The 25666-nt window shown below is 31.8% G+C and overlaps 1 protein-coding gene across 1 annotated transcript in view; it reads left to right on the top strand.

Annotated features, from left to right (window-relative positions):
- LOC135961946 (uncharacterized) overlaps positions 1-25310 on the top strand; it is a 40170-nt gene extending 14860 nt beyond the window's left edge. The window contains exons 2-6 of the mRNA XM_065513600.1: positions 19963-20706; positions 20809-21027; positions 21101-21884; positions 21967-22083; positions 23425-25310. Coding sequence (XP_065369672.1) covers positions 19967-20706; positions 20809-21027; positions 21101-21884; positions 21967-22083; positions 23425-23847 — 2283 coding nt within the window. The 5' untranslated portion in view covers positions 19963-19966 and the 3' untranslated portion in view covers positions 23848-25310. The remainder of the gene's footprint in view (positions 1-19962; positions 20707-20808; positions 21028-21100; positions 21885-21966; positions 22084-23424) is intronic.
- Positions 25311-25666: the final 356 nt, after the last annotated feature.

Here is a 25666-nt window from a genome sequence, read left to right as displayed (position 1 = left end):
TACATACATACATACTTTATAGGGTCGGAAAATTATATTGTGAAAATTACAAACGGAATGACAAACTTATATAGACCTTTCTCACGAAGGTGAAGGGTATAATAACAGTTTTATTCAAATAAAATTTGTTTTCGAAAGGGAGCCGCAGAAACGGAAAGTGAACGAGAACCACGGCTTCAAAAAATGCGTCGCAGTGCATCTTCATCGAGAGCTGCAGAGACACCTCAACAGAAAATCGATACTAGTAAGCCAATCGCTCCCTAATGGATCGATCAAGAGAAAGCATCGATTTAAAGTTGCCGGCATTTAATTACAACAAATATGATGGCTACAGGCTACGTACTGATTGGCGCAATATTGTACAAACATTGCTTACATTGCAGCGTTTTGAAGTTCCCTAAGGAATACTTGGGAATGTGCTGTTCGGACAGTAAAGTTATTCTGCCAACAATTATTGCTGCTTCTAAGTTACATTTCTGGCGCCAATCCTATTTCCAAGCACTTTCAAATGACGTCAGCTTCATGACCACCTTTAAAGTACAAGGCCAAATTTACCACAGAATTGGATCATTGCTACCGCTTCCCAGTGATGATGCGAAGTTCCTTTAAATTTATTTCACTGGAAATTAAGCTACAGAAGCTGAACGCTATAATCGAACATGCGTGTGTATTTGCTGCAATACCCTTCTGCCGAAACATTCTCAAAACAATTGTTGGACTTATGAAATGGAAAAATTCCAATTGATCACGTCACCCATGAGATTTCGTTCCCGAATTTCTTTTTTCTGTGTATTCATGGTTGAATGAAATTTATTATGAATTAATTCGGCAATGTATGAATTCTTTTCATGAAAGAATTATTTTGTTGGGCGGTTCAAAAAGTCCATATCTTTTTGAATGAAACAGGGTTTTCAATAAAAACGTTTCTTCAATTTTTATCCCTTCCATAAAATAAGTTTTGTTGAGGACATCAAAATAGTTATTTGTTTGTGAGATGATTTTTATCGTTGAAGTCAAAGCTCTTTCAGCCGAGACATTTTGTCAGGTTTGGAAACAAAAAATATTCACTCGGGGCCAAATCCGGAGAATAGAGCAATTAGCAACCTAATTCATAGATTTTTGCCATGGAAACTACACATGTGTGCACCCTTGCATTGCTCAGGCGAAAAATCCTTAAGTAAATCGACACAATAAGTTGATTGTTTTACACTTTAGAAGGTAGTCAATGTGGATTATACCGCGTGCATACCCAAAAACTGGTCTATATTGCGGTTGAACAATGCCAAACACTGCTCTTAAGTTGTTACACGATTGCAATTGTTGTCGATTGTTAGCAAACAAGGCATCCATCTTGCGAAAAGCTTCCTCATACCCAGGTAATCATTCAAAATTAAAACCACTGAGCCATATGAGATGCCTATGACTTCCACAATATATCGCACTTTAAATCTCCGATCCGTCAACACCATATCGTGAATTGTTCCAGGTGTAGAGACCTCAACTGGGCGTTCAGAAGGTTCGGCCACAACTAAACACAAACTAAATGACACAGCTTGATCAAATTTAGGCAGAAGTAAACTAGGGACTGTTGCTCTTTCAGTTAAGAGGCCCTCGTATTTTTTTATTCTGAATTACAAATTTATTGAAATTTGTAAACCGTGTTCTCTGCGGAAATACGAAAGTTGATGTTCCTTTAAATATTTAAATTTGCTATGGTTTGAAGTCTCGATACAGTTTTCTAAAAATCATTTTCTTTTCAATACATGATATGGATCTCGAAAAAATAAATATATAGTAAACATTTTCTAATATTTCGAAGAATAATCAAATATATTCTTAGGCATATCTTTGTAATTAGTTGTTGAAAGATTCAACAAGTGCTTAATTCTATAAAGAATGAATTCAATACATTTGAAGTACAAAGGAATTAAGACAACGAATATGTTCGTGAAGACAATTTATGTTGATTTCGAAAATAGAATTAAGAATTAATTCTTTCGAACCTTTGAAATTGATCACCCGATGCTACTTACCTCTTGTCAAGGTTAGCTATTGTTTCCCTTTTTAATCCCACTAGCAAAATTAAATATGCGGTTACATGTAGTACGTCAATGAAAATTATAAATAACAAATTATCATATCTAGGGGAAAGTATTAACAAAAATAAAAAATTATAAATATCAAATTATAATTTAAACGTATGAACAATTGGATAACAACCCAGTAAAAAAATTGAGCTTCATTACGTAGGACATACGACAATCATATAAATAATTGCAGTGATAATAATATTGTTAAAAAATTTGTCAACATGTTGAAATAGTAAATGTTTTCTTCCCCAAATGCAAATTTTTCGCCAACTTGATTTTCTTTATGATTTTTCATACTCGAAATTAGTTGGTAACTCTAGTATTTATGAATTAACTATCTCTCGCGCTCTTTTTGTGCAACTTAAAAAAATATGTCTGCTCTCTATTCACCACTAGTGTTTGTGTAAGTAAATTAATAGACAGTTGTGTACATCCATTAACACCACCAACCAATTCAATTCAAACCAAACCAAACCAACCCAACATAAACATAGAATGAATATTAGCAAACAATGCCATTAAGTTTGGCCGCATTAAGCACACCGCTGACTTAAGTAATTTGCTCCCATTTTTGTTGTTTTGTTGTTGTTTTTTTTTCATATTTTTTGTTTTCTACACTGACATAAAAAACAACTTCTGTAATTTTGACTGACAGCCCGGCAGACACACGGGCAGGTAGTGTGAAAAATTCTCTTACAGATCGCACAAACAACTAACTAACTGTCTGACTGACGACAGTCGGTGTGCCTGGTGGGGCAGCGGGCGCTTTTTGGTATTAGTGGCAAGTGTTGGCTGGTTTCGCAATAAAATACAGAATGGAAAAAATTGAAATCTGCAGCAGCATGAAATCATCGTGGCATAACGTTGGCGTATCAGCTTAATAGTTCTTGTGTTTCCATTATATTGTAGTTGTTGTTGTTGCTGTTGCTTTGCTCTGGCATTGATGTGTCAGTTGTGGAGAGGAAGCAAGCGAAAGGGGGGAAGGTAATTCCTGTTCCACTTTCTATCTTTGGGAGCACATAAACACAGCACAACACTCATGAACATGAAAGCAGTGTAACCAAAGTATGTCATACCGTGGAAAGTGGTTTCGTGTTATTATTGTTGATGTTGTTGGTTCGGTATTTTCTTTTTCTTTTTCTTTTCGTTTTCTTTTTTTTGTTGCCTCCACTCACTAGTAGTCGTTGCGTTTACATGTTGTTGGCACATGTTGTGTGTGGCACATCTGCACATCGTTCACACTAACTCATTCGTTGGCTCGTTTGCTTTTGTTTTCGCGAATCGTTTCATCGTTTTACATTTAGTTGATGACATTATTAGTGTTGTTGTTGTTTGTATTTCTGTTACAACAAATATTGTAACTAAGTATAAATTTATATATTTAGATGTTTGTGGGATGTGTGGTGGCCAACTAATATTGTGGTATTTCCCATTTTGTATTTTTAATTTTATTTTTTTCTTCTTCTCTCGTTCTTCGTTTTGTTTCTTTTTTATTTTATTTAATTTACTTATTTTTTTATAAATATTGATGTAAAATTAGTTCTCGTCATTACTACGTTTTCTGTTGTTAGTCGTTACATTTGTTGTTTCTGTTGTGTCTGTTTGGCAAATATTTATTTCAGCGTGTTGGGTTTGCGTACGTATCTGCTCACTCACGAAAAACAAAAGCAAAATCAGAAAAACAGGTCATGGTGAAATGACCGCTTAACATTGTTACCTAAAAAACAAAAAAAATATTCACATGTATGTAAGTATCTAGATACATATGTATGGATGGATCTGTGTGTTTGAATGTGCTGCTTTTGCAAGCTTTATGCGTTTGCATTTGTTTGAGTGTGTGTGTGTTGTATTTTGTCTGAAGTGTTGAAAATTAGGATGAAAAGTGAAATTTTGAAGAGGGTCAAATGGGTTGAATGGATTATTATGATGTTGTTGATATTATTGATTTGTACTCATTCCATGGAATTTGTGCAAATCACCAATTCTAAATGGGCGCAGAGAAAAGGATTTATGGATCATTTTTTTTGGATATGAGCCAAAGTCTGTGAGGAAAATGAAAAATAAAAATTTAACTTTGATGTGATTGCTTCCTATGGAGGCGGCAGCGAAATACCTATGTTCGCCCAGAAAGTGACAGTTCCTGCTGGATAATTATCTCACTATTTATGTCAGAGGAAAAAATACATTGCTTTAAAAAACCAGAGCCCTAGAAATACAAAAAGGCTTTATAAATTCATAAAATATATGTTGCAAGACTTCTTAAAGAATCAAGAGAGTTAAGCCCATCAAAAAAAAAACAACAGTTCAGCACAATCTAGATCCTGATGTTATTCTCTATGGGAATGAACCCGGTCTCTATTAAACAATGCTAGCAGATAAAAAGTTTGTTCACGCTAGAGCGCGGATCCAGGAGGGGGACAAATTAAAATTTGTTTTACATTTTGCTTTTTTCTCCCTTTTTATATGAAAACTTTTCGGTTTTTTTTTGTGGGAGGGGGTTAATTCCTATTTCACCCCCCCTGGATCCTCGCCTACGCTAGAGAAACTGGAGAAAGTTATCGAAGAAAGTTATCGAAGAATAGACTAACAACTTTAGTTTAAGCTAATGCATCTGGAACAAAGAATATTAAATCTTTTATTCTTGTTCGTTTCGTTGTTGTAAATTACCGTCATTGAAATAATGGATATTATTGGGTGTATGACTTAAAAATGCGGGATTTTTTTAAATTTTTAGTTTTTATTTTGAAACATTTGTAAAATATAAATTTATTCAAAGTATTGGCCATTGTTAGCTATGAACTTTTCCCATCTTTCTGGCAACTTATGGATTTTGAGGCCAAGTACGAATCAAGGCAATATTGGATACTCTGTTCCAAAGTGAAGCGTATCCCTGAGAGAGCGTTCTGCATCGATCGAAACAAATAGTAATCGGAGGGGACGGGGTAGTCTGGACTATAAAGCGGGTGAGGCAAAACTTCCCAACTACTTCATGCTAAATACATTTTATCAGGTATTGCAACATGTGGCCGAGCGTTGTCATGATGGAATATTACGGTTTTATGTCAGATCGCATTCAGGGCATTTTTTGGCCAATGGTCGCTTCAAACGAATCAGTTGCTTTCGATACAGGTTCCCTGTGATGGTCTGGCCAGATTTCAGTAGCTCATAATAGATAGAATCCATTTGCTCCCACCAAATACAAAGCATTACCTTAGCGTCATGGATATTTGGCTTTGTTGTCGATTCGGCTGGTTGGCCGGGATTCACGTAAGATCTCTTATGCATCGGGTTATAGCAAGTAATGAAAATTATTTTCTTTTATAACGTTGACACATCATTTCGGACATGGAAAATCGCCTTTCAAGGTCTCTCGGCTTCAATTCGTATGGTACCCAATTTCCCTGCTTTTGGATAAAACCTGCTGCTCACAAACGTTTTGAAATTGCTGATTGAGTAGCTCCCAATGATTTTGCAAGCTCTTGTTGAGTTTGACAATAATCTTCATGGAGTAATGCCTTCAATTCTTGATCTTCAAACTTTTTTTGGCTCAAAATCACCACTTCTGAACCGCACAAACCATCTCTCGCAATCACTTAGAAATGATTTAAATTTTATCAAATGGGATTTTAAGAAATCTGGAATAAATTGCCAATAAATCTATTTTCCGAAAACTGATTAGAGAGCATATTGTCATGTCATTGTTGTGAAATGCAAGCACGTCATTTACAACATTTAAGTGTGTCAAATGCACAGCCATTTTCATGGGATTACTAAAGTTTTCATAAATTGGCAGCCCTGAAAATGGCGTTGTCTCTTTTTTTAAATGGTGTAAATATGCAAGAGTGTAGTATCTGTGTATGACGGGATGTGTGTGTTGGTGCATTTGATGATGACAAAGATTGCCATGATGATAATGATGATGATGATGATATTATATTTATACGCGCATGTAAATCAAGGTGTAGAAATGTATGTGGGATTTACCCATCACCCCATCAATGCCTTTATGCTTTGGCACTAAAAATAGGGTTCATTTGTGTTGAAAAAACAACAACAAAAACACACATCGCAACAAGAACAACTAAAAAAAGAAACAACTTGAGCGAAAAAACACAAAACTAGTCCTAATTTACTTACAACATAGTACATACACATGTAGACAGATCTCTAAACGAATTTAATCTTTCACAAACTTATGCTTCATACTTTAGACAAAAAACGTGCTACATTTAGTAAATGTTTTGAATTTATGTTGCACAATCTTCTTTTTGTTTGTTATTTGATATATTTAACGATTTACGATCACATTCGTGTTGTCTAGATCTTACTAGTCGATGCCATTCTGCCCCTGGTGGCTATGAGTGGCGACTACTGCTTTAGACATTTTATCGAAGATGTAAAAGCGTTTCATTAATATTTTACAAGAGAAAATTAATAAATTCCTTGTATATCTGATACCAATTTTTATATTGTTGGTTCATTTGACACGTATGTAAAGCAAAGTTAAATCAATTGGTTACTTTATACATTCCAGATAATCTAGAGTGAAGTCAATTGTTACATTAGTGTCTCTAAGTAAACTGGGGTGTAGTTAGTTTATTGTCAAAATAAAATTTATTGTCAATTCCAGAGTTTTGTCTTTGTAAGGTCGATTGACTTGCATCTAGGACACGAATATGTTAAAATGATAGGTATACCATATTCCTAATAAGTTAGTGGAACAATAGTTTCTTATGATGACTTATTCACCACTTAGTTAGTACGTACCATTTAGTAGTATTAAAAATAAATTCTATATTCAAAGAACCATAGAAATATTTATTTTCATAAAACTTGTGGGTTTTTTAATTAAATGTAAATAAAACATAAAGTTTTTGTGGTTTCCTTCTATTGATTATTTACAATTACAATATAATTGTAACTTCACATTTATATATATTTTCTGTTATTAATAGAAACATGTATCATGACATTAATGGAAGAAATGATTCGTCATATTAAAAATATTTCATAAATTTCTTATTCTTAATAATTTGCATTATTTTTAGTTAATAGCAGCGAAAAGGAAATTATAATTAATTTAATAACAGTTCTTATTTTGGCGTTTCATTCCAACCATATCTGTCAATCTTTTCAAAAACTATCACCCGGGAATTGTTTCCCTTTTCCAATTTTTCCTCTTCAAACTCAATGTTAAAAATAAGAAAAAGGAAAGAACTCCCGGGGAATTTTTTTTCATTTCAATTTTGTATGGTCTCGGAAAATGTTCGCAATTAGCTGCATTAACCCTTTCACTACCATAAGATTAATTTTTGAACAATTCTTGAACACAATACCAATAAAACTGTAAATTTTCAAAGACAAACAAAAATAAATTCTGTAACCGAACTTGTTTTAATCTAAACACATTAATAAGAGACACGAAAATTAAAATGAGACCCGTTCTTTTTTCGTTATTTAGTTATTCAATATTTTTGTGTTGGTACTCCGGTTTCCCCGTGGTCGTCAAAAGCTTAAGATAATATAAAAGAAAATTCGTTGAATTATTCCGAAAAATATTGGAAATTAATTTTACTGATTTAAAAGTTATTTTCAAACAAGTGCAAGGAATCTTATATACCCTGCTTTTATAACGGCACTATGCATTATATGGCCAACATTCCTTTATTTCTCTTGCACTTACACCTATGTACACTCACGCAGCCTTTTCGGTGACGCGACATTTTGAAATATACCGGGGATTTGATGAGGATAAAGTGACACTAAAATACTAATAAGATTTTAGGCTGGAAGTATAATTGAGGTTGGTCAAGCAGTGACTCTAACTGATGCTAGATATTGCACCATTATAACAAAGGCCTTTCTGGATTAGATGATATTGATGTGAACGACAGGTTGTTTTTAACAAGACTGTGTGATGCCAGCAAAGGTTCTAACAAATTAATTCTTAATTCAATTTAATTTTAACAATTCCATTGAATGAAGAAAAACTATTTTAATTCAATTTGAATCAAAAATTACATTATGAATTAATTTAACGATGAATGAATTCTATTTAAATAAAAGACATTGAATAAAGCTGGAGAATTAGATTTGGGAAATTAATTTATAGCATGAATGGCTGACATTTTTTAATTCTGAATTAAGATTTTAGTGAATTAAGCCCTACAGCAAAAGAAGCAATTAAATTACATATCCTGGTTATATATACTTTCTAGTTTTGGAGATCAGAGTTGGTCCTCAAGATCGTGTGATTTAACACCATTGGATTCCTTTTTATGGGGTTATTTTAAGTCAAAAATCTATGAAAATAAACCCATAAACACCTGTGCATGAGCAAACCATATCCTAACCATAAGTATTGGCCATTGTTAGCTGTGACCTTTTCTCATCTTGCTGGCAACATATGGATTCCGAGCCAAAAGAACTGCTCATCTTTTGAGGACAATAACGAATCAAACCAATTTTGGATACCCTGTTCCAAAGTGAAGTGTATCCCAGAGAGAGCGTTCTAAATCGATCGAAACAAATATTAGTTGGACGGGGCACGGTCTGGACTATAAAGCGGGTGAGATAAAACTATCCAACCATCACATTCTAAATACCTTTTAAGGTATTTATAGACGACAATACTGAGTATTAATATTTGTCAAAAACTCAAGTATCATAATACAATTTTAACGTCTAAACAAAATTTGTATTAGATTTTCAAAAAATACGAATGATTCAAAATTTGTTTAAAACAATTCAAAAACTTTTAATTTTCATATGTATCGCGTATGTATTTATAAATACAAATAAGGACAACAAAAATGTCAAGAAAATATAAAATAAAAATAAAGTTTGCAGAAAAATATCAATCAGCAAATAAATAAAATATTTGTAATACTATGGTGTAAACAATAAATGTTTTTTCGAAACGATTTCTTGAAATACCGAATAATTTCAATAATATTTTAAATTTGAAAAGTGTTAATACTCAGTATTGCCGTCTATTAATACCTTTAACAGGTATTGTAACATGTGACCTAGCATTGTCAAGATGGAATATTACAGTTTAATGTCTGGCCCCATATTCTGGGCGTTTTTCGGTATATGCTCGCTTCAAACGAATCAGTTTGAATCATGCTACCGGTATTCGGCTGGTTGGTAATGGATCCATTTTTCATGATTTGGTGCAAAAATTACTTTCTTTTATAGCATTAAAACATTATTTCGGACATGTAAAATCGTCTTTCAAGTTGTCTCGGATTCAATTCAATTCGTTGGTAAACAATTTATCTGCTTTTGAATGAATCCTGCTGCTCGCATACGTTTTGAAATTGCTGCTTGAGTAGCTCCCAATGATTTTACATGCTCTTGTTGAGTTTGACAACAATCTTCATTGAGTAATGCTTCCAATTCGTGGTCTTCAAACTTTTTTGGCTGGCCTGGGCGATGGAACACATTCATCATAAGTTTCGGTGAGCAATCGTTGTGCTTCAGCATCATTTTTTTTTCAAATTAAAGAGGTTAAACAAAACTTCCCGCATATGACACTTTTCGAAAATTTCGAAGCAGAAAAAACGTTGTTGTTTACACTATAATATTCAATAACTAAGTGAGAATAAATGACAGATATGTACCCTTGAAAATGACATATAAGTTATTAAGAATACCCAATATTATAACAAAACTGAACCAATTTTATATTAAACCTGGATTTTCGGGTTTAATAGCTCAATTATTTTTTCAATAAAATAAATAAATAACAAGTACGAGAGTTATATTCGTCTGTGCTGAATCTTATATGCCTTTCACCAAATTATAGTTTAAAATAAAAATTTTAAATAGTTTTAGGTAAACAAAATTCATTTTTTTTTTCAAAATTGTTTTTTTTAATTTTTTTAATTTATTAGTAAAAAAATTTATGACAAAAAAATTTTTTTTTGGTGATAAAAAATTTGGGTTAAAAAATATTTTTCCCGATTTTGGCCCATTGTGGGTCCAACTTACTATGGACGTTGCAAATGATTTTGAAATATTAGATATCCATATTTTCTATATTGATGACTTAGTAATCCAGATATAAATAAAAAAATAGGCCAAAAATCGAGGTTGTTCATGAATTTTCCTTATATCTCAGCAATTTTTGTTCCGATTTTCTCGATTTTAAATAGTAAGTTATTTGGGGGAATGACAAACCTTGCCAACCATGGTGAAGGGTATAAAAAGAAAACTTTGTTTTATTGGAAATATTGGAGTAATTATCATAAATTGTTATTGATTAGTAAATAAATCAATTAAAATTGAACATAAATTAATACAATATTTTGCAACTTATAATTAAAATAAAATTATTAAAACAAACTTTATATTAAACAAATCTTCTTCATTAAAATAATGTATTTAGTTTAAGGTTAAAGCCCTCTTTTACGAATGCCTGTGAACTAAATACAAATATGTAGCACATGTTAACAATCATTATGGATATTCAAATTCCAGCTATTTGGCAATACTGTAATCTTATGTATGTATTTATGTGTGTGTGTAGATACATTTTCCCTTTATAACTAAACTTTTTGTTTTTAATATTTTGTTTTATTATGCTTTGATTTTCTTTATGTTGGCTTTTTTCTTCTTTTCCTTAACATTTTTTTTTTCATACATACGATTAAAAATATTGGTGTTTGTTGTTGGTGTGCATGTGTGTTAGTTGTTAGTATCATCATCATCATCAGCAGCAGCAGCAACATCATCATAAAGTGACCTAGTTGGCCTTAAAAACTTGACCTAATGACTTCGTTAAGATGCGCTTTGTGTTGAAGTTTTAAATCATTCCAAAAGCAAAAGAAAAAGAGGGAAACAAAAACTATTTATACATGACAAACACACACTCACTCACTCATACCCACATATCGTTACCTAAACTGCAAAATAACGTAACAGCAAAAATCGTTATAAAATGAAAACTACTTGAGATATTGAAACAAAATGTTCAAATCTGATTTACAATGAAACTAGAAATATAGAAAAATTATTTTTTTGAAAGCACTCTGTAAGCTATGTGTCTTATGTTATTTTGAATTGTTGTTTTTTGAAACCAAAATAACGTATCATCAATATAAAATTTGTATGAAAAAATAAAAATTTAAATAAAAATAAGATTTTTTTTTATTTTAAATAAAAGCAGATATAGAAATTTTTATATTTTTTTTAACAAAAACAATTACTACATTAAATTTACATAAAGACTGCAAAAAACATTCAATTGCAACAAATTTATTTAAAAAAATATTAGAAAACTACCTAAAATAAAGTAAAATACTATTTATTAATTAATTACTCAAAACGTATAAGTTATTTTATTTAAGAAAATGGTGCACTTGATGATACGTTGTTTTAAATTTTTGATATAACTTGGTTATTTTTGACATTAAAAGTTTAAAATTTTGTACACATATGTATTATAATGTAGTGAATCGTAATCAATAATAAAATCAATTTCGAATTTTTTGATGATACGTTGTTTTGCATTTTAGGTGACGATATTCATAAATAGTTACACTTAAAGAAAGACAAAAAAGATGAAGAAAAAAAAAACACCATGAATCTATTAATAATTATTTTAGTTTGTTTTTTGTTTTTGCTACTTAAATTTAGCTCTTCATTCATACAAGCAAACAAACCAACCAACAAACAAACATGTTCCCAAATCTTTTTATACTTAAACATGTAAATTAATGGGTAGCTGCTGCTTCTTTTAGATACTTTGTTTTTTTGAAATACTCTTTGAAAAACAACAAACATTTATTTTCTTTGATTATTGCTAGATGTATTTTTAATGGTTTATTTTGATCCAGTTTTTATAATACAACCCAACCACACACTTGCTATAAAGTGCGTATTTTTTTTTTAAATTTTTTTTTCAAATTCATTCACTACTAATCCATTATAAAGACGTGATAAGACATGTATTTTTTATAGTTCTTTGTTGTTGTTATTAATTATACACCTTAAACTCATAAATCATATCAATATCGTTGGTTTGGTCAGTCTGTATTTCATAATTTCAAATGCTGGTAACGTTTTGTTTTGCTGCTGTTGCGCTTGTTTAAATGTTGTTAATGCTGCTTTGACACAATATTCAATGTTAATTGGATGCGTTCCAAAAACAAACCATAATGAGCACAAACTCACATATACCCAAACACATACACTAAATATTACAAATACAGCCACACATGATCGTGTTTCAAATTATAAAGATGTTCGTGAAAAAAAGGATAGAAAGTAGAACAGGGCAACTTTAGTTTTTCTTTTAAAGACAATTGAAAACGAAAAAAACGGGAGCAAAACGTTAGACTCAAAATCACTTTCTAAGTCGATTTCATTTATGAACCCTAAATGGTTGAAATCGGTCCATTTCGGAATTGCGCGTTAACTTTACTCTTTGTGGAATATTGTGTGTATAACAGTATTTTACAATATTTTTTTTTGGGTGTTTGACTTAAAAATAAGGTATTTACAATAGATGGCATATCTTTTGAACGCGGTTTTTGTTTTTAATAACTTACATGTCATTTTGAAGGGTACATATCTGTCATTTATTCTCACTTTGTTATTGAACATTATAGTGTAAACAACAAAGTTTTCTTTGCTTCGAAAATGTAAAATTTCATATGCGGGAAGTTTTGCTTTACTTATTTAATTTGAAAAAGAGTGCGCTGAAGCACACCGATTGTTCAACAAAGGTTATGGTTAGGGTTTTTAATTTCCCGTCCTTTTTTGAATCCCGGGAATCGGGAAATTATTGTTCTACATTCCCGTGTACCCGGCTATTCCCGAAATATAGAATTATAATGCAAATTAGGAATATTATAGCCAAATTTCGTATACAAACTTAGGCCCGTTTTCTCAATGTATCGACAAACTGCCTGTTACTAAATGTCGACATAAATTTATTAGGCCGATAAACTGTCCGTTATCAATTTTGTTTTTCTCAATATACCGACAAAAAATATTATTTTCAGTTGGCAATACCTCTCAAAATATATGTGAAAGTTGGGAACCCTGCCTTCAATTGACAACATGTTTACATAAATCAGCTGTTTAACGTGGCCATCGACAGCCGGAATCTTTTGAAATATTCATTATCCTCCATGTCTGCCAGGTAGTTAGGCCTGGCATGATAAAATTTTTCAGCATTCACTTGGAACTCATGTTCTTCGTGTTCATCCTCCATCAAATTAATGTTAATTCCTCTATTAAACTTTTTTTTCTAAAATCTATTTAATTTCGTTTAGAGCTTCGAATTAATTAATACAATTTGAGCTTAATTCACTAAAATCTTAATCCGTAATTAAAAAATATCAGCCTTTCATTCCATAAATCCATTCTCAATATTTAATTTTTTAAATTCATTCAAAAGCCTTTGTTTAAACTAAATTAATTTTGTAGTTAATAAATAAGAGAATTTATTCAAACTTTGAATGATTAATTTTTTGTTAATTCAAATTGAGTTAACATTTTTTTTTCTTGATTCAGTTTTGTTTTTATCATTTACAAAATTAATTTAAAAAAATTGTCATAAACCATTTTGTAATAGATTTGAATTGAAGAAAAATTTAATCATTTCATACATTTTTGAAGCTATTTTGTTATGGATTTGAAGAAGAAATTTTAAGAAGTTAGAATGATTCAATAAGAAATAAATTCTATAAAAAATTAAATCTTTTTTTAAATATAAATAATAATCGGTCTATTATTGCCGACATACTATAAGCAAGAACTGTAAAAAAAACATTTCACGGTTTTTTAGTGAAAAAATACAGTTATAACATGTTTTCTTTGTATTTTCGCCAGTTTTTAATTCCCGGGATTCCCGACTAATAATCCCGGAAATCGGGTAGTGAAAAATTGGCAAAATTCCCGCGAAATTTGTACCGGAAATTCCCGGGATAAGGAGATATGGTGAATGTGTTCCATCGGTTTCAACGTGCGAGAGATGGTTCGTTCGGTTCATAAGTGGTGATTTTGACACGGAAGACAAAGAGCGCCCAGGCCAGCCAAAAAAGTTTGAAGATCAAGAATTGGAAGCATTAATCCAGCAGCAGGATTCCTCCAAAATCTGGGAAATTGGGTATCATATGAATTGAAAGTGAGAGATCATAAAAGAAAATCATTACTTGCGATGAAAAATGGATCCATTTCGATAAACCGAAGCGTAAGAGATCGTTTGTGAAGCCCGTCCAAACAGCCGAATCAACACCAAAGCCAAATATCCGTGGCGCTGAGGTAATTCTCTGCACGCAGAGAAAAAATATAATTGGACATGGTACTGTAACCATTTAAATAGTGTTACAAGGTTTTTAACAATATTATAGTCACAGTAACCATTTACATGATTGTGGTAACCATAATATGGTTAATTTATGATTCACATGATTGTATCAACCATATATATGGTTACAGTAAACAAATATATGTTTGTGGCAACCATATTTATGATGAATAATTTTATCATAATATGTTGTTCTCAGATTATGATAAGCCTTAAGCCGAGAGCAACATAATATGATAAGTCCTTTATCATATGAATGGTTGTAACAAACATATATTTGTTTACTGTAACCATATATATGGTTGATACAATCATGTTAATCGTAAATTAATCATATTATGGTTACCACAATCATGTAAATGGTTACTGTGGCTATAAATAGTTAAAAAACTTGTAACAATATTGAAATGGTTACAGTAACCATGCCCAACTATATTTTTTCTCTGCGTGTGTATTTGGTGGGAACAGATCAGCACATGGAACCTGTACCGAACGCTGCTGATTCGTTTAAAGCAAGCATTGTCCGAAAAACCACCAGAATATGTGACCAGATATTAGACCGTAATGTTGCGGTCACCTGTTGCAATACCTCTCAAAAAATATTTAGAAATAAGTGTTTGAGAAGTTTTGCCTCACCCGATTTATAGTCCGTGCCCCGTCCGAGTACTATTTGTTTCGATCGATGCAGAACGCTCTCTCTGGGATACGCTTCACTCTGGAACAGAGTATCCGATATTGGCTTGATTTGTTCTTGGCCTCAAAAGATGAGTAGTTCTTTTGGCTCGGAATCCATATGTTGCCAGAAAGATGGGTAAAGATCATAGCTAACAATGGCCAATGTTTTGAATCAATTTATAATTGTATTTTTCTATATAAAAAGTTGTATATAACAGTTTTTTCTTCATAGAAAATTTTGTGTATAAAAGCTTTTTCTCTAGAAAATTGTGTGTATAAACATTTTTCTATAAATATTTGGTCAATTCACAAGGCCTCATATCAGTCATATTGTCATAATGTCCTAATATAATACGACTCGGCAGCTCAGCTTAACCGACTCTTAGGCATTCGGCGCAGGTCTCTGCTGGTTGGTTACGATAACACAATAAGCATACAGAGTAGTATTATTTTAGGACATTTTTTGCTTGAAAAGCTATAAAAACCATTGTGAAATATTAGGACATTATGACAATATGACATGATAAGAAACTTTGTGAATTGACCAATTATCTAAATTTTGTGTACAACAGATTTTTTCAAGAAAATTTTTTGTATAACAGTTTTTTTCTATAGCAGTTTTTATTATAGAAAATTATGTTTATAACAGTTTTCTAAGGAAAATTTTGTGTATAACACTTGTTTTTGTAGATAATTTTGTGTATAATGAAAATTATATTGGAAAATTTAAAAAAAACCGGTTCACAATTAACACTTGCGCCCATATAGCGGTGAGGACCGGTTCTTAATTTAACCTAACTCTAATGTAAACCTGCCATCATGTATTTCATTTAGCACCCAAATAAGTCATCCTCCAAAAAATTAAATCAATTTTGGTATCATAATAAAATTCGGTATTAATAAGACAGAAGTTATTGTACCAATTAATATAAGAGACGGACATTGAAGGGGAACTAAAGAAAAATGTTTCCCGATTTCGCTATACATACTTTACAGTATAATTTCAGAGTACTAAGAACTAATTTGTGCAAAATTTTATCAGGATTGCATTATAAGCAACATATTTATGGCTGCTCAAACAGTATTCCGGGGATATTTGTGTGGGGACTAAGTGAAATCATGGACTTATATTGCCCATTTTCAATATCAAATCAACAGAGAGTATTTGTGGAAAATTAAAGCCAGCGAGATCGTTTTAGAATCTTATGAGGACCCAGAATATATAATAATGTGTAACAAGACCCACATTCATTTTTGACGAATGGTATAAAAAATACTCAAAGTCTTGTTTCTATCAAGGTCAATAGCAAAATTTCCCTACATCTCATAAATTAAAATTCCAAAATACATAATAAAACTGAAACAGAATGGGAACCCCTGATTTAATTCTACCACACGCAGGCCCGTAGACAATTTGCCATCATCGACAACCAACAATGTTGGTTGTTTCTAATGTTAATGTTGTTGTTGTTGGTTGTTAAGCATGCATGAATACATATGTATGCACGTCATTCATGCATGCAGTATGCACATATAGACATCCACACAGAAGTAAACCATTTGCCAGTTTTGGCAATTTGTCTGTTTGTCTCTCTGTCTGCTTTTGTCTCTCGGTTTGCCTGACAGTCGTAAACTAGTTTTATATGATTTCCCAACCCTGTTCGTTCGTTGTTCGAAATGTTGCAGCCGCAGACGCGCAGTTGCTGGCTGAGTCGCGTCGTTGTCTTAACCAAATGTTTGGCTGTGGCAAAGCTCCTTTGAACATTGACTCTGTAAGCCGTTTTTTTTGTGTTTTTTTTTTTGGTTTTGTATGCCATCAGGTGGTTACCAAATCTTTTATAGATAGAAGTACGTATGATGGAGGTGGTGACGCAAGAGGGGACGAACTTAAAGAATTCTTTTTTTTTTATTCGTTTTATTATTATTTTAGGTTTATTTTGTTGTTGCTGTTGGTTGTTGTTTTTGGCATTAGATGCAGTCGTGTGAAAAGCGCACTTGTGCATATAGAAGTTATTGAACAGATTTTGTATATTGCGAAAATAGACGTGTTTCGTAAAATAAAACTGAGCTTCAAAAAAGATGTCTTGTGTTGCAATCTTGGCCATTTGTTATTATTATTGTTGCTGTTTTTTGTATTTTATTTGGTTGATGTTTGGCTTTAATGGGTTTTTGTATCTAATACTAGAATTGAGTAACATTTATTATATTAATTCATACAAAAATAAACACAAACTCAGACACAAATAAATATCATTAATGTTTGCTATATGGTCTTGTAACCAGTAAGAATTTCAGCCAGTTGTTTAGTGTGCAAAAACGTATGAATGAATGACCAATTGCTTGAGAAATGTTGTTTCCATTGTAAAATAGCACAGACAAATTTCACTCTTAAGCAACAGCGACCGAACGAAGAACGCACCAACCATCACATCCAATAACATTGACCTCAAAACCTCAGCAATTAGTGAAAGCAATCCTAATTCTGTTCTATTCCACTGTCCATTTATGTACTCGCATGTTGGTTGTATTTCAAACCGGATCAATTAAATGTCTGTGCTAAACTGGTTTCATTTTACTGAAATATTGGGTCAAAAATTAAATTGTTAAGTGTAACAGATTGTTTGTAGAACAGAAATAATGTTTCGTAATTGTAAAAAGAGGGCAAATAATAGGGTATTCAATTAATCGGGTTTCTGGATTAATCGGGCAAATAATTAATCGGGTTTTAGATTTAATCGGTTAATATTAAATTATTCGATTAATCGAATAATTTCTATTTTAATTTTAAATTGAAAAGAAAAACACGAATTTTTATTCGTGTTTTTTAAAAAGAACAAAAACTTAAAAAACAAACCAAACAATAAATAAATACACATGTGAGTTCTTTTTTCGATTTTAGGGAGATCTTCTGAAATAATCTTTTAAAAAAAGAATGTAATTTAAATGCTTCCATTTTAAACGATTTTTTAGTTTCGTCTATTACCATGTCGTCCTTCTACTCATTAGGACAAAGTTCATCATAGAATATTCTAGAAAAAATGTCATTTCCAAATTCCTTAGTTTCAGTTTTCATACTATACTTCAAAAAACTATTGCTAGAAGGGAATGTTCATGAGTTAAGAAATAAAATTTAAAAAATATTTCTGTATAAAGTGCAAAAAAAAATATTTCGGTTAATCGGTTAATCGGTTAATCGACACAAATTAATCGGTTTATTCGTTATTTGAAAATCGTAAATTTTAAATTATTCCAACAGTTTACCGACAAAAATTTATCGGTTAACCGATTAACGGTTAATCGATTGAATACCCTAGTAAATATAGAAATACGAGCTTTATATTAGTTTTATTAGTTGTTTGTTCTTATATTTTTGTTTTAGAATTTTCTAACATAACAAAACGATCAAAATGTCTTTAAAATTTAAAAAAACTAAACTTTACAGCAACATGTTTAAAAAAAGAAGCTAAATGTTTATAGAAAATCAAATCAAATATCAAAATATTGTTAAAAAAATTTGTTTCAGCAACATGTTACTATAAAATATCTAGAAACAAGTTGCTAGAAAATATGTTTCAGCATCATGTTGCTAGGCAATAATTCCAGCAACATGCTGCTAGGAAATATATTCCAGCAACATGTTGATATGAAATATATTCCAGCAACATGTTGCTAGAAAATTAGTTTCAGCAACATGTTGCTAGAAAATATGTTTCAGAAACATGTTGCTAGAAAATATGTTTCAGAAACATGTTACTAGAAAATATGTTTCAGAAACATGTTGCTAGAAAATATGTTTCAGAAACATGTTGCTAGAAAATATGTTTCAGAAACATGTTGCTAGAAAATATGTTTCAGCAACATGTTGCTAGAAAATATGTTTCAGCAACATGTTGCTAGGAAATATATTTCAGCAAAATGTTGCGACAAAATATTTCTTAGCGACAAAATAATTTCTTGCAACATGTTGCTAGGCAAAATATTCTAGCAACATGTTGCTAGAAAATATGTTCCAGAAACATGTTTCTAGAAAATATATTTCAGCAACATGTTGCTAGGAAATATATTGGAGCAACATGTTGATGGGAAATATATTTTAGCAAAATGTTCCTAGGAAAAATATTTCTGCAACATGTTGTTAATAAATATTTTGCCACAACATGTTACTAGGAAATATATTGCAGCAACATGTTGCTAAGAAATGTATTGCAACAACATGTTAACACAAAAATTGTTTTAGTTAAAATGTTGTTTCAAACAAATTTTGCGGCAACAAGTTTATGGCAAAACTTTGCAGCAACATTTGTAAAGAAAACATGTTGCCGCAAATGTTTTAGTGCAAAAGTATTCTACAATTAGATTTTGATCAATTGAAAACGTTGATGTTGAAAACAATTTTTGAACTGTGATATTTTAGCAGCTCAACAACAACAATTATTTCTATAAGTTTTAGGTTAAATCAATTATAAACTACCAAATCTAACATTTTCCATAAATTGCATTCGCAATTGTTAGTTTACGCAATCAGACATAGAATAATAATAAACCAACACAGCACAGACAATAAAAAAATGTTTGTAATCAGAACGTAAATTGGCTTAAATGGCCAACAAGCAACAAGTTTAAAGAGATTCACTTTACTGGTCATTAAATTACAGATTTTTTTTCACTAAATAACTACAAAACAAATTACATACAGGCAAATGTTAAATAAAACACTTGTGCAATTTACAGCTTTTGAATAAATTAACATTTTTATTGGTACAAACTCGTATTAAAAATAAAAACTACATACTAAAGCCGACTACTTAGACATAAATACATACATACATATGTAAATACATTGTTTTCAAATTGTTTCCTTTTGTATATTTGCAGAAAAATGACCGACACAATGAGTTCTGCCGGTCAGATGGATATCTCGTTAAAAGATAATGGACTCATTGTAGACATGTCGACAACAGCCTCTTTACTGCATCACAATACATTACACGCTCATGCCTTGCGCAGTCTCAAGGAACATCATCAACAGCAGCAGCACCAGCAACAGCAGCATCTGCAACATCATCATCACAGTTCTGAAGAACAATCCTCTTCGTCGTCAGATAATGGGGCGGACAATAAACCAGTTGTATCACAATTACAAAATACACCCATCACAGCCAACGTTAGCATATCGCCCACAAATCTATCAACGAATTCCGCCAGTTCACCATCTCTCACTACATTCCGCTGTGAACGCTGTGAAAATTTCGAAACCAGTTCCAGAGCATCCCTGCTCTTGCATGTCGTACAGTGTCTATCGAATTCAGCAGCCCGTCTCAAAAACGAAGATGGTGAACCGGAAAATTTACAGAGCCCAGCCAGTGCGCCACCACCAACCAGTGCATTAAGTGTGTCAGACAGTCATCCCAGTGTGGTTACAGGCAGCAACAGTGCCATGGCCAATGGCAGTGCCAGTAGTCCGGCCGCAAATTCTTCGACTTCTTCACAGCCAGCCTCACGCAAAGTATTCGAATGTGATGTGTGCAATATGAAATTTTCAAATGGTGCGAATATGAGGCGCCACAAAATGAGGCATACGGGTGTAAAGCCTTACGAGTGCAGAGTGTGCCAAAAGAGGTGAGTCGTACAGTAAATAAAAGAACTTCATTGAGACGCAAAAGCTTATTTTATAATTTCGTTTGCAACTGAATATTATTAATAATTTTTTTATTGTTTTAGATTCTTCCGTAAAGATCATTTGGCGGAGCATTTTACCACACATACGAAAACGCTGCCGTATCATTGTCCCATATGCAATCGCGGTTTTCAACGTCAAATAGCCATGAGAGCTCATTTTCAAAATGAACATGTGGGACAGCATGATCTCGTCAAAACTTGCCCCCTGTGCAGTTATCGAGCGGGTTCTATGAAATCGCTGAGAATACATTTTTTCAACAGGTATTTATTTGCTTTTAGCTTAGTTTTCATATGAATTTGGCAATAACTTTAACTTTTTTTGTTTATTTAAAAGACATGGCATTGATTTGGATAATCCGGGACCGGGCGGTTCATCGTCGTTGTTGCTCGCTCTGGAGTCACAGGCATCACAAGTAGCTGCCGCCGCCGCTGCTGCCGGTTTTGTGCCGACCGGCCTGAATGCCGTAGCAGCAGCGGCTGCAGCTGCTGCCAATGCTGTCAATTCCAATGCGGCCATTGTGTCGGCCGCCGCCAACAGTATGCCCAGCCACCAGAGCGACAGCGGCGAGTCGCTACGTTCCGTGGAGAATGCTACACCACCCATGCACTATTTAACACCACATGTGGAGATCTCAACCTTGCCCGACAATGGCCTCTCGGATAACGCCATATTCAATGTAAAGCAAACTTCCAATATTAATGATTCTCTTAAGTCTGTAGTAAATTCATTGACTTCCTCTACTTCATTCTATTCTCGTTCGTCCGTTGAGAATGTGCTCTTATGCGTTTTGCGTGCGTTTGATTTGCAGGGTCACACCACAGCCACATCATCAGCATCCACCACCATCCACACGGCCGGAAGCACCACAACCGAGGGAGGCGGCGGTGGAGGAGGACCGAAGGATCGTGATACTATTATGCAGTCACCGGTACCGTTGACCATTAGCAGTATGCCACCACAGGAACATCCCTTAGATTGTAATGCCAAATCGTTGCCTTCAAGTACAAGCAGCAGTGCGAGCGGACCCCTTTGTGGACCCATGACATCAGTATCGCCAAAACATCATCATCATGAGAATCATATAACACCCTCCATCAGTCTGATACCCATCAAACAGGCAAGTATTACGGCTTTAGTCCTCATCACTGAGAATCGAGTTTGTAAAGTGTGATTTTTTTGTATTGAATTTGGAAACACAGGAGCCCCCGAGTGAAGATGCCTGTAAAAATAATATTAATGGTGATACCATGAATGGCGGCGATAGCAGTGAATCGGAATTTTCAGCACCCAATATGAGATTAACATCTTTGATTAAGGTAAACTTGAAATTAATACTAAATTTAGGTACCCCTACTCTGTTTGTAAAAGGAAAACGTTTCTTCTTACGTTTCATTTAACAAAATGAGTCAGTTATTTCAAACAGAGCTTCGAATTAATTAATTAAATTTGAACTTAATTCAGAATTAAAAATGTCAGTAATTCATTCCATAAATCCATTCCCAAAAATACGAGTTCTTTAGTTTCATATAGAGGCTTTTATTTAAATAGAATTCATTAATCGTTGATTTAACTCATAATGGAGTTAATTCATAACAGAATTCATTCAACCTTTGAATGTTTAAATTTTTGTTAATTCAAATATTAAATAAAAATATTTTTTTTTGTTGTGCTTTTAATAATTTTCAAAATTAATTAAAAATACTTAAAAATTCATGAACATTTTGAATTTTTCATTTCAAACTTTTAAATTCGAAATTAAAAAACGTAAGCAATTGGTCGCAAATTAAACTAAAAGTAGTTTTTTAAGAATCCTTATGATTTAGAGATTATTTTAACAGCTTTTAAAATTTTTCAAACATAAGTTCGAGTTTTCGAACTTAAATTTTAATTATCGAATATAATAATATTGCATTTTTATGATCTAGAGATTATTTTAACAGTTTTATAGAATTTTCGAACATAACTTCGAATGTGATTTTAATTGAAAATTTTGAACATTTTTAATTTTAAGTTCGAAATTAAAAAATATAAGAAATTGGTCTCAAATTAAACTAAAAGTGTTTTTTTAAGAATCCTCACGATTTAGAGATTATTTTAACAGCTTTTAAAATTGTTCGAACATAAGTTCGAGTTTTCGAACTTAAATTTGAATTTTTTTATGCATGATCTTATTTTATTTTAACAGGTTTAATGGATTTTCGAACATAACTTCGAATTGAAGAAATGTTAATCATTCAATAGATTTTATTGAGCTATTTTGTAATGGATTTGAATTACAGAAATCTTGAATGATTCAATAAGGAATTAATTTTAAAAATAATGAATTCACAAAGCAATTAACACAACGAATTAATTCGTGCAGAATGCTTTAATGAAATGTTTAAAAGAATATATTTAATTTGAATTTGGAAATTTAATTAAGAATTAATTCATTCGAATCTTTGATTTCACAGTAAACATTTTCCTTAAAATAGTTAAAGTTTTGAAATGTAATGATTGCAATAAATACCTGTGTATATTTTATTAAATCTTTGTTTGTAATTTTTAAGACCAGAGGACTTTTAATATTTATTATGAAATTTTGTTTCCAATCGATTTTCAAAATATTTAAATATTAGTGTAAAGTTTTGCTAATAAATTCCCTAAATTAATTTCAGATGCCACTTATTTCTTATGAACCCTTACAGGTATCGCCACTGAAATCGCTGCTCAGAGAAGATCTAAAACGGCGCATTTGCGCCAAAGCAAATAATCGTATTACCCGTAATGCTGCCTCTATGGAAAATAATAATGTGATACAAAGCAGTTTAACGCCCACATGTGGAGCGGCCACATCGTCTACGCCCATCTGCAATGGTACGATTACCTCAACGGGGCCCGAAAGTGATTCAGGTGTCTTAAATCGCAAACAAATACTAGCATGCCTCTTTTGCGGCATCGAATTTCCCGATGAAACTCTATATTTCCTGCACAAGGGCTGTCATTGTGAGAGCAATCCCTGGAAGTGCAACATATGCGGCGAACAGCTGAACAATGTCTACGAATTCAATGCTCATCTACTGAGCAAGAGTCATCAATAGCAACCAATGCACAAGGATGTTCATGCGACATCTTCGGCAGCGGGCGGTGAGGCGAAAAACTCTTTGTAAGTAATGTCAACTTAGGAGAAAATTAGTCAGACAAGGGCAGACATGCGGAAAGAGCCAGAAGTGAGGCATTTCATATGATGATTTTAATTGTTTATTACAATAATATTACATATTATTATTTCTTTTTATTATTATTATTTTAACAAACTAAAACCAATACTAGTTGTAAGTTGTTCTTTTAACAAAACTACAAAAAATACATTTAAAACATAAAAAGCAACAAATGGGCAATGGCAATATTTTAAGTAAAAACAACAAAAAAAAATTCTAAAAATTTAATAACAAATTAAAACAAAACAAAAACATTGGAGTGTGATAGTTAGTCGTTAGATTTAAAATTGAAAAATTAAAACAAAATTTATCAGATTTAAAAAAAAAAAACAAATATATATTTTAGTTTAAAAGAAAACAAAACAAAACTGTAACAGTAACAGTAACTGCATGATAACAAACCAATAGATGCACTTATTTAACAAAAAATAAATAAAAAACAAAAAAATAATGTTAAAACTTTACAAAAAAATACCTTAAAACTACAATATAATTTCTAAATCATATAAGGGGCCTTGGACTTGCCCTAAAATCGAAATATTTCCAATTTAATTTAACAAAGAGTTTACTTTATATGGAGATTGAACAAAGTTTGAACCTTGTGATAATTTGGGTGTAACACTAAGTCCAAAATACTTTTCAACTGCAAACATAATAAAATCAAACTATAAATCTCCTTAAACTGCATTAAATAGTTTTATCAAAAGAATTAATAAAATAGATTTATAGTTGTCAACAAAAACAAAAAAAAAAGACTCAGCAAAGCACAGTGGAGGAGGGAGAGGTAAAAAGTTTTAAATAAAATTTACAGTAATTATGTATTTTTGAATTATAAACAAGTTTTGAAAAAGTGAATTCGCACAGCAGTCTGGTTTGGAATCGCACATTTCAATGAAGTCTTGAATTTAAAAATAAAATTAAAAATTTTACTAAATTGTTGCTCATCAATTCGCTTAAATTTGAATTTTGTGCAATTTCGAAAATTTGTATCACTTTTTAAATAAGTTTAGAACGATTTGCTACTAAACTGACGGACAGCAGCATTAAGCTAGGTACTCTGTTCAAAATTTCGTGCGAAGTGGCAACCTTATTTTTCCACACGAAATAACATACGCAGCACTTCTTTCGCACGAAATTAAAACCAACAGCTAGCTGTCAAACAGCATGTAAAATTTTTCGCATGAAAAAACCATAATTTTTCGCAAATTTGAACAGAGTACTAGGCTTTATTGTGATCATAAATAATGGATTGCTTATTCTCAAAAAAAGCTTTATTGTTAAAAAATATTTTGTTTTCGTATTTCATACTAAAAGAATGTTTTTTTTGTTAAAAAAAGCCTTTATGAAGACTTTTTTAAAAAGCTGCCTCTATTGAAAATGATATGTGATACAAATCAGTGTATCACATCTAAATCTCTATCTGGTTTAGATTTAGATGTCTTAAATCGTAAACAAATACTAACATGCCTCTTTTGCGCCATTGATTTTTTTTTAAAAAGCCTTTATGAAGATTTTTTTAAAAAGCTTTTAAGAGATATGAATTTTTTATTAAAAAGCTTTTATGAAATATTTTTTGTTAAAATTTAGTTTATAAAACATTTTTAGTAAAAAATATTTCAAAAAAGCTTTTTTAATAAAAAAAAAAATTGTAAAAACTTTTTTAATAAAAATATTAAAAAAATCTATGATTTTTATAGAA

The sequence above is a fragment of the Calliphora vicina genome, chromosome 5, assembly GCF_958450345.1.
Source record: "Calliphora vicina chromosome 5, idCalVici1.1, whole genome shotgun sequence".
In the NCBI taxonomy this organism is placed as follows: domain Eukaryota; kingdom Metazoa; phylum Arthropoda; class Insecta; order Diptera; family Calliphoridae; genus Calliphora; species Calliphora vicina.
This window is presented reverse-complemented; position numbering and strand designations above follow the sequence as displayed.